The sequence below is a fragment of the Passer montanus genome, unplaced genomic scaffold (assembly GCF_014805655.1).
Source record: "Passer montanus isolate IOZ18808 unplaced genomic scaffold, ASM1480565v1 scaffold55, whole genome shotgun sequence".
Lineage (NCBI taxonomy): Eukaryota > Metazoa > Chordata > Aves > Passeriformes > Passeridae > Passer > Passer montanus.
In genome coordinates, this window is record NW_024370485.1 from 563,706 (window position 1) to 573,458 (window position 9,753).

The window sequence follows — 9,753 nt, forward strand, 5'->3', positions numbered from 1 at the left end:
TAGCTCAAGAATGGGATAGAAATGGAAGCATGACATGATTCTGTCCAAATTCACTGCTCTCCATCTCCCATGTTCTCCCAGGTATTTCAGTCTACTATTCCCTGAGCAGATGCCCCTACTTAACCCTACAATATATTATTATATACAAGCACCCAGAGTGATCACCTTGCCAGAACCAACAGTGCCTGAGTTCTTTTTCCTTGTGTGATACCAAAGCTATTTCTTCCCCTGCCGTCAGGACAGGGCTGAGAACAATTCACTCTTCTGAGCGAAGCAGCTACAGACACCTGCAAAAGCTGCACTAGATAAAGGTGAAACCTTGCACTGCCAGACCTGCATGAGGCCAGGACAGAGCAGCAAGGGATGCAGCATGTGTGCCAGCAAAACTGTGCTGTGCCGAGATTAGCGCAGCCGTGAGGGGCGGGCAGGAGAAAGGAGCCTTTGTAAGGCTCCCTGAAGTAGGACAAGAAGAGCAAGAAACGCTGGGGGATTTGGGCTGAGGTGTCCTGATAGAGTGGTGTCTGCTGTGCTGGCAGCAGAGCTCCTTGCTGAGACAGTAGATGCTGCTCCAAGAAAAATTCTCCTCTCCTCAGGAGACAGGGGAAATCTTGTTTCTGGGCTCCCTATTTAATACTAACATGCCAAACACGGGCAGACCAGCCGTGTTTATTAAAAGAAACAACAACCCCACAACCTAATAGACCCTGATGAAACAAAGTAATTGGGGAGAAATCAACACCTCCTTGTCCAACACAAGTCCCTTCTTAATGAGGCCTGACCAGGGTATTTCCAACCTTGTTTCCCCCTCCCTTTCCCAGACAGCTCAACATTTAATGATTTCTTACCTAAACTGCTCGTTACTGTCCCACCACACGCTGCTGGGGAGTGTGGGGGATGACACACTTAGCCTCAGCATCAAAGCCATGATGCTGACAGTGCAGTTTTCACTGTCAGCCAGGGATGTTTGGTTTTCCTGGCAGATCTTTTTTTAAGCACACTTCAAACAACCTCCTTTCATTTTCCCTGACAAACCTCAGACGTTAGCACACCCCCTTGTTTTCTGCCATCCCTCATGCTGCTTCTCCCTCACACTGCAGGATGTACCGAGCCTCAAAAATTATACAATGGGGGTTGGTTTCTTTTTGGCAATTAACACTTGCAAATTATTCCAGCTCTGTACCGTGGCAGCTTGTCCCTGAAAAGAATCTTGACCTAAGCATTGGGCAGACACAGCTGTGAGGGACTTCCAGGTGCAAAGAGCGTTATAAACCCACCCAGGTTTGCTGGAGATGTGGACAAACAGCTGAAGAAGTGGCAGAGACTTTAATCTTTGGGCTCCTGAGTGCAAGAGAGACACGGAGCTCCTGAAGCAGGTCCAGCAGAGGGCAACAAGGATAATTGGGGGGCTGGAGCTCCTCTCTTCCGAGGAAAGGCTGAGGGAGCTGGGCCTGTTCAGGCTTGGGAAGGCTGAGGGGACCTCACCAATGTGTATCAGTACATGGAGGGTGCCAAGAGGCTGGAGCCAGGCTCTTCCCGGCGGTGCCACGCAGCAGGACAACAGGCAGGGGGGCACAATTGGTGCACGGGAAGTTCCACCTGTAAAGGACTTTTTTCTGTGCGGTGCCCGGCCGGCGGAACACATTGCCCAGCGAGGCTGTGGAGCCTCCCTCACGGGAGAGGGAACGCAAGAACCCTCTGGAAGCAATTCCTGTGCCGTGTGCTTTGGGATGACAATATCAAAACGGCTGGAAAACAAACTTTCTAGCACATTCCCAAGCACTAGAAAGCAGGCATTCTTTATCTATGTAGGACACGCAAAAGACTAGCTCTGAAAATTTCTATTCTTTGTTATTTACCAACCCTGCTTGAGCAGGGAGGTTGGACCAGATACCCCACTGTGTCCCTTACTATCTGGCCTGTTCCGTGCTTTTGTGATCTTTGCTGCCCTATCTGGACTGAAGTTTACAAAAATGATAAATTCAATCAGAATAACCGCAGTGGGGAATTGTTCTAGCTGGGGCAAGGGAGAAAGTGCCCGGGAACCCATTTGCAGGAGGCGGAGGGGAAGGAGGGAACTACACAGCATCCCTGCAAAGGACGCCCGGGTGCTGAGCCCCTTTTCAGGTGAATATTGCCCAAAATCGCCCCCGGTCCCCACAGGATCCGGGGCCAGCGGGGGCCGAGCCCAGCGCGGCCCCGCCCCGCCTGAGGGCGGACAAAAGGGCGGCCGCGGGGGCCCCGCCCCGCCCCGTGTCAATCAGGGCGGGACACCGCCCGGGACACCGCCCGCCGGGCTCCGAGCCGCCCCTGGGGCTGCCCTGCCAGCCCGGTCCTCGCAGCCCTCCCATTCCCGAGGCTGCTGGCGCCCCCCCGCCACCATGTTTGTGCTGGTGGAGATGACTGACACTGTAAGAATTCCTCCCTGGCAGTTTGAAAGGAAACTGAACGAATCCATTGCCGAAGAGCTAAACAAGAAGTTGGCCAATAAGGTAAAGCGTGGGTCACGTATAGGGTGATGCAGGCATCGCAGCATCACCGATGTATTTGTGCCTGGTGAGGTGTCAGAGGGGTTTAGATGTCAAGGCCATCCCCTGCGACTGTAAACAAAGAGACAGCCACTATCATCTCAAAGGGGACATTTTTCTAATGGCTGATGTTGTAATGGGAAGATACCGAGTCACCAGATGGGGCAGAGGAGCGTGGAAGAGAAGTGAGAGCAACTGCTGCTTTGGGTTAAAAGGAGCAATCCAAAATGCAGCCTGAAAAACAAATGCAAACTAATCCATCCAGTGGGGAACTTAAAGAAAAAAACCCTATATAAACACATGTAGAACAGTAATACTGGAAGAGAAATGAAGCTGCTAGTAGCTGATTTGGTCTTAGTAATTGAAATACGTGGTGGCAGTAGGAAGTTGGTCTTTGGTGCAGGATATAAAAAGTGTTTTCTGGTGGACCTGGAGGTCAGAGTTTCCCTGTGCAGCCCCAGGACTGTGATTAGTGTATGGCTTTCAACACGGGACAGGCACAAAACTCCAAATGCAGCTGTAAATGTGAGAGGAGCTCAGAAGAGCAGCCTGAAGGGATGGAGGGTTGTGAACAGCAGATTATACAGGCAGGTTATGAAGAGCAAAAGTCTTCCTTCATCCACTGGTGACTGGTAGATGCCTCAAATTTCTTAGGTAGTAAAGCTGCTCAGAAGTAGCAGAGAAACCAAGAATTTGCCTCGTGTCTCCCCAGAGCTAATACAATATAATATAACATAAGACAAAGGCTTCTGAGAGTGGAACTCTAGCAAAAAGTGTCTTTAGCATTTGGACAAGCTGTGGGGCTGCTGAATGATTGGGAGCTCTTTACTGTCTTGGCAGCTCAAGTTCTCTCACTGCTGACACTTTCCCCAAGGGTTTCTCTTTGTAGCAGTGCTCTTTCCAGTTCTTCCCAGTGCCAGTGAAACCGTGCTCCCACAGCTTGGATTGGGGTTCCCCTACACTGCTGGTGGTGTTGAAGGCAGTGTTCCAAAACAGCCTCCATCCCATTTTGCCACCACTCTGTTGGTGCCTTTTGAAAAGGTGTGCATCATGTATGAATTCCATAGTTTGATTTTACCTGCTGGGTTGCTTGATTAACTGCTCTTGGGTTTCTTTTTTCTTTTATCAGGTCGTGTACAATGTTGGGCTCTGCATCTGTCTGTATGATATCACCAAGTTGGAAGATTCATACATATTTCCTGGGGATGGTGCATCACATACCAAGGGTAACTGCTTTTCCTCAGTTGTATTGTGTTGCAGAAGGTTAATTAATGACCTGGAAATGTAAGCTGAGTTCAGTTGTTAGGGGCAGTAACAACCTTAAGTTCACAGCCTTGACTCTGTTCCAGTTAGGAAGGCAAGAAGAACATGGTGAAAGTCTCTTGTTTTCTTGGCCATTTTGGGTACAAATACACCTTTAAGTAGCCAGTCCTTCTTGCCTTATCCAGCATCTCTGTTCTACAGCTGGAGCCATAGGTGTGGGGTAAGGAAAGGGTTGATTTAGTTGAAAATTACTGAAAGTCTGCACATAGAAAATAAGTTGTAATAATTGGTCTGCATTTCTCTGATATTTTTTCTTTTTAAAGCCTATTTTCCCTAGCTAGGATATGAAACCTGTTTCTACATATAGCATTTGCACAGCATTTAATATTCTTGTACTAGCTGGAAGTTTTATGACACTTTTGTTGAAACTTAGACAGATCTGGTTCATCATACATTTCTAGTGATTTTTTTAAATAAGAAATGACTAATGTCTTTACTTCGTTGGCAAATCTGAGTAAAAACTGGAAGTGCATGAAAGAAAATTTATTTTTTAAGAGTTAAAATAAGGGTTTAAACTGGTAAGAGATCCATTTTTCTAGTTTCAGTTTACAGTGTGGAATCATAGGTTGAGCACATGAAATATCTCCTGTTAGAAGGGAACTGTACTGACTCTGTGTGCCTCCCCTTGTCTAAATTTTAACTCCAGTAGAACTAATTTCCTGCAAATAAAAGCTTCATCCTCCCTGAAGGAGGATGTCAGGCTTTCCTGCTTGCTTTAAACTCCATTCAGCTTCTCAACTTAGAATTACTCCTTGAACTGAAAGAAGAGAACTTTTCTCTCTGAGCTCGGGGAAAAACGTCTGCTTTCAGGATCTGGGGTGGCACTTTGATAAATCCCACTGTGTCTGCTAATAACTCTTTGTGTAATGCACTGCCTGTGTTGTATGTGAAAGAGGAGCACTGAGGAGGTACAGCTAAAATGATGTTCAATTTCTCAGAAGCATCATTTGGCTGAGATTGTCTTAGTGCAGCATTCTTGTAATAACAAATGCCACGTGCTTTGTTAGAAACATTTTATCTAGCTTGGAGGAAAAATCCTGTTATGTTAGAGAACCTTGTTTAATCTGATAATACTTGATTTAAAAGATTTCACTTAATGAAAATACAGCATTGCAGACAAAGATAAAAGGCAGAAGTATTAGGAGAAAGTATAATTTCAACTGATGCTCTTGACCATGAAGCATTGTGCTTCCGTCATAACTTCATCAGAGGCCATGCTCCATGTTTATCATCATACACTTTCTTTCTGTGAACTTCTTGCAAAACTGAGGAGCTGGGAACAGGACACTGCTGATCAGCTGCTGCCAGAATTTGTACAAACCAGTTAGGAATCAGAACTCTTATTTCCATTTTTCTATCTAATCAGTGCCTGTAAAGAAGTTGTAAAAGAAACTGTGTGTTTTAGAGGGCATATAGGATGTGGGATTTTGTTTTAATGGCTGCCACCCTGTGGGAGGACTGTAGTTTACTAACATGGACATAACATGAATGATGTGTTTTCTTTGAAGTGCATTTCCGCTATGTGGTCTTCCATCCCTTCCTGGATGAGATTCTCATTGGACAGATCAAAAGCTGCAGTCAGGATGGCGTCCACGGTAAACTGCAACTTCTGGCATTGGGGACACGTGAGCTGCAGAGTCCTTGGGTCTGTTGGGACACTGATTTCTGGAGTGATGCTGTCTGTGGGCTGGTTAATGGATGTTGCTGGCCTCTAGTGCTGCTGTGATCTGAGGGTGACTGGTAGTTTGAGCCCGGCAGCTTCCCCTGACCTTGATGGTTTTGTCTGCATTCCCTTTTCCTTTTGCCCAAGAATAGCAGGCAAACCTGTCTGGAGCGTAGTCTGGATTTCTTTCCTTGCTTCAGTTAACAGAATTTGTTTTGTTCAGTCTGGAACTATTGGCTTGTGTTGGTCTGATGTATTTTTCCTATAGTGCTGTACAAATTTGTGTTCATTTCCTGTACCTGAAAACGTGTCAGGGAAATGTCTTTGTGAGCACAAAGTCCTGCCAGAGTCACGGAATATATAATTGATGAGTTGCTTTCCTTTCCTCTTGGAGTCTTCCGTACAAGGGAGCTCTGCTGCTCAGTTGTTAAATTAGGACAGTAAGGTTACCTTGGCTGCTTTTGTTGCTGAATTTGGGCATGGTCCATTCCCTGATAAAATTCAACATAATGAAATCTTAGGGGGGTTGTGGGGGCTGGTCTTACTTTATATCAGCCTTTATTTAACGTACTACATCTGTGATTTCTGAGCTCTTTTTTGTCACAGACCTCTATAGCATCTGACTCATTTCTTGGAACGCTTTCATTTCCATTCCTGCTCCAAACAACCTTTTCCTTTCCCAGCGGGCACGAAGACTGTGCCCTCTGTTGCTGTATGTACTTTCAGCTGGGTGGTGGCTTTGCTGCCAACTGAAATTGAGCGTTGTGGCTCAAAGAATAATTCCTGCATAATCTCAGTGTCCTTCCTGAGAGAGGAAGGAGAATAAGCCTAGAAATGCATTTTAGGAATCGCTGTGGAACATCATTTGCAAAGAATTGTTTCAGTCTTTACCAAATTCTTTTCTCTGCAGTTTCTCTTGGATTCTTTGATGATATTGTCATCCCACCAGAATCCCTGCAGCAGCCAGCTAAGTTGTATCCTTTGATCACCTTTGATAACTTCACTACTTCATTTCAAAAGATTGTGCAGTGCTGGCCCAACAGGCATTCAGCACTGTGACAATGAAGGTGCTCAGCGGCACAAGCTAAGCCCTTCTGTCGGGCAAGTCCCACAGACTGTTATCACAGCTAGACAGGCCCTCACGCTCATTAGGTTTTGCAGGATCATTGTGCCTGCTGATAGTAATGAATGGCAGTGTCCCCTGCCCTGGTGTAATCCCTGCCTCCAGTCTTGGCTGCTGCTGAAGACAGAGTGCAGGTTTTACCACATCATGTAATGTCTACATACGTGTGTGTCTGATGTACTTCAGCGTGGTAGGTGAGGTTGTCTTAGTCTGAGGAGTTTTGCTTGTCTGGGGGTCTTTTCTGCTGCTGTGTTTTTTTGGAGGATGTGTAGACAAGCAGCATACAGCTTGATGCAGGAAATTGAGAAAGATGAGGGTCCTGGGCTGTGCAGACAATGAGCTGGGACGGCACATTGCAGTTTGGGAAATAGCTGTGAAAAAGCTTTAAATCGAGTCTGTTCTCAGAACTGTCAGAAAGTGATCTGTCAAGGAGAATGCTGTTTCCCTCCTTAATCCTTGGCCAGTGATGAAGCAGAACAGGTGTGGGTGTGGGAATATGAGACAGAAGAAGGGGCCCATGACCTTTACATGGACATTGGGGAAGAGATCCGCTTCCGAGTCGTGGATGAGACGTTTGTTGATACGTCACCGACCGGTCCAAGCTCTGCAGAGGCTTCCACTTCAAACGCCGCAGAAGAAGTCCAGAAGAAAGAGGCACCCTACACTCTTGTGGTAACTATGTGCATTAGTTCTTATGGCTTTGTGAGTGTTGTGGTTTATTCAGTGTCTAAAATAGCACCCCTTTCCCAAGGAACTGATTGCTTTAAGCTGACCATGAAGCAGAGTCACAAAATGAGAGTGGAAAAGGGGAGAAATAAGGTTGTTTTTGTGGTTGCTCTGTTTTCTGGGTGTTTTCCCTGGAACACTTTGTGGTTGTTGGTGGTTCCCCCGGGAGCCGATTTAAAGCAAACTACATATGCATGAAGAGTGCAGAGCTGGGAGCAGCATATCAAGGTCTACGTGGCAACTGAACAGTCTTTTCTTGCAGTGTTCTGGCATAAAACCAGGGTACAGTGCATGAGAAAGGTGGATCTGAACCAGTGGCAGCTGTGTTCCATAACTTAGATGGGAAAGATGATGTATTTTTAGGCATTTTCCTCTGTTCTCTATGCAGTTTACAATCGCATGCTCTCATCTTTCTCTCTATGAACAGGGATCAATCAGCGAGCCAGGCCTGGGCCTCCTGTCGTGGTGGACAAACAGTTAGTTACCATCAGAGCCTGCTCCACAGAAGTCTTTCCAGTGGATGTTTGGGACATAATGGGACCCTGCTGGTGCTCATTGCTCCTCTGAAGCTGAATAAAAAATTAGATCTGCCATTCTGTTTTCCCTTCAGCTTCCAAGCTGCCAGAGAGAGACAGTTGCTTTCAAGAAAAGTCCTCACTGGTGTGCAGAAGTGAATTTACAGGCACAAAAAGCCTTGAGCACAGCAGCTACAACTCAGCTGGAGCTTTGGTCTCCTGCCCTGGAGGGAAAATTCTGGAGGTCTTTGCTTGCCTGAATCAAGGAAAGAGTTGACTTTAGTGAGTGAAGGCAGAAGAGAATACCTACTGAGAAGTACCACTCCTTAGGCTGGGAGCTTGATCTCAGAGTAGAAATCTGCCCTTCTCTTGACAGGAACTGAAGAAGAGACAGCAAAGGCTTGAGTTAGTAGAGGGGTGGTACTCTGGAGAGCTGGAAAATGCTGCTGCTGAGAGAGCAGGGGAGGTGATGGTGATGTTCTGCTAACTATGGGAACTTCACCCATGGATGAAGTCAGCCAGAAGGAACAGGAATGACAGTTTACTCAAAAGTAACTCAGGCTTAGTGAAGATGACCACTGTGGAAAACTACAGGCTCCTTATTGTGCTGAATGGAATGACTTTTTTTGGGTGGGCACTATTGATGCAGAATGAGCTAAACTTTGCAGGAGTTTAAAAATATGAAATTTTGGACTGAAATGGATGAAGGCTCCTTTGAGCAAGCGAAATCCTCGTTTGTGGGGGTTTTAATACTGTAAGTGGAATAAATAGTAAAAACCACACAGCCTGCCTTCCTGTACAATTTGTGGGGAAACTATTAGCTTCCTGCCTAGCAGGAAGAAAACACTTGCCTCCTGCAGTTCAGCTACTTGGATTTCAAGGCAGACAGAGCTGAGACCAACGCTTTGCTCTGTGCTAACAGCCAATGACAAACAATTGCCATCACCCTCCCTGACAGCAGTACAAGGAAAGGAGGGAACAAAACAGTGAGTAAAATCTATGCAGGGCCCATTGCCAAGAGAGTGATGTTGCACATAATTACAAAGCCAGCCACGTTTGGCAGGAAGGAGCTGTAATTCCCTGGGATAGTGGGTCTGCTCAACCTCCAACTGTGAAAACAAAGCCTGAGTCATCAGCGCCCTCCCTGCAGCATCGTTAGAACCCCTTAATTCTCAACTGTTATTCCTGGTGCAATGCCCTAATTAAAAGGGAGCCTAGAATTCTTTAGGTTCACATAGTAACTGAGGTCCATCTGTGCACATAATAAGCTTACTGAATGCCACCTACAGAGCAGCAGTGTTCACACATGCAACCATCTAGCTGTGATGGAAACAACTGGAAACCCCAGCTGTCTGTATAGGTGGAAATTTGGGTGAAACAAGTGAGGAGCTTCCACACAGGCTGTTCCCTGCAAGGAGAAGAAAACAGTCCAACTACTCCAGGTAGTTGTTTTGCTCAGCTCCTTTTGGACAGGGTCAGGGCTCCCAGGAGCACAGTGAAGTGGTAGCAATGTGGTTTTGTGTGCTGTTTTCATGAGAGAGTCCTCAACATCCATTTCCTGCTGTAAGTTGTGCTTTAGGAAACTAAGTGTGCAGTGCTGGGACATCAGAGAAGCAGGTGTTCTTTGCAAGTTTGCCATTGTTGTCATAGTGGCAGTGTTGCTCTAGACAGGAATGTAGGGGGGAAAGTGGTCATAATCACAAGTGTAGCTTGCAGTAGTTTAATGGCAACAGCTAAACAGTCCAGGACAGCTGTGAGGGCTCTTTTTTTACCACAATGAGTTACTGTTCCATTTGGGTTTTTTCTCCATATAGCAGTGATGTAGAAGTTCTTTCCCACCCTCCTGGAAACAATGACGGGGATTAGGATGATGAATAC

At 46.3% G+C, this 9,753-nt stretch overlaps 1 protein-coding gene across 1 annotated transcript; it reads left to right on the forward strand.

Annotated features, from left to right (window-relative positions):
• Nucleotides 1-2,266: 2,266 nt before the first annotated feature.
• POLR3H (RNA polymerase III subunit H) lies at nucleotides 2,267-8,659 on the forward strand. Its single transcript, XM_039725511.1, has 6 exons — nucleotides 2,267-2,489; nucleotides 3,655-3,751; nucleotides 5,357-5,443; nucleotides 6,422-6,485; nucleotides 7,099-7,306; nucleotides 7,788-8,659. The coding sequence occupies exons 1-6, from the start codon at nucleotides 2,379-2,381 to the stop codon at nucleotides 7,839-7,841; spliced, it is 621 nt and encodes a 206-aa protein (XP_039581445.1). The 5' UTR covers nucleotides 2,267-2,378; the 3' UTR covers nucleotides 7,842-8,659.
• The last annotated feature ends 1,094 nt before the right edge of the window (nucleotides 8,660-9,753 follow it).

What these genes read in the sequence shown, in the direction of transcription:
- POLR3H (XM_039725511.1), top strand. Translation starts at nt 2,379, where the DNA reads ATGTTTGTGCTGGTGGAGATGACTGACACTGTAAGAATTCCTCCCTGG. An exon ending in CAGTCAGGATGGCGTCCACG is followed by an intron (nt 5,444 to 6,421) that starts GTAAACTGCAAC and finishes TTTTCTCTGCAG; the next exon opens with TTTCTCTTGGATTCTTTGAT. An exon ending in CTGCAGCAGCCAGCTAAGTT is followed by an intron (nt 6,486 to 7,098) that starts GTATCCTTTGAT and finishes ATCCTTGGCCAG; the next exon opens with TGATGAAGCAGAACAGGTGT.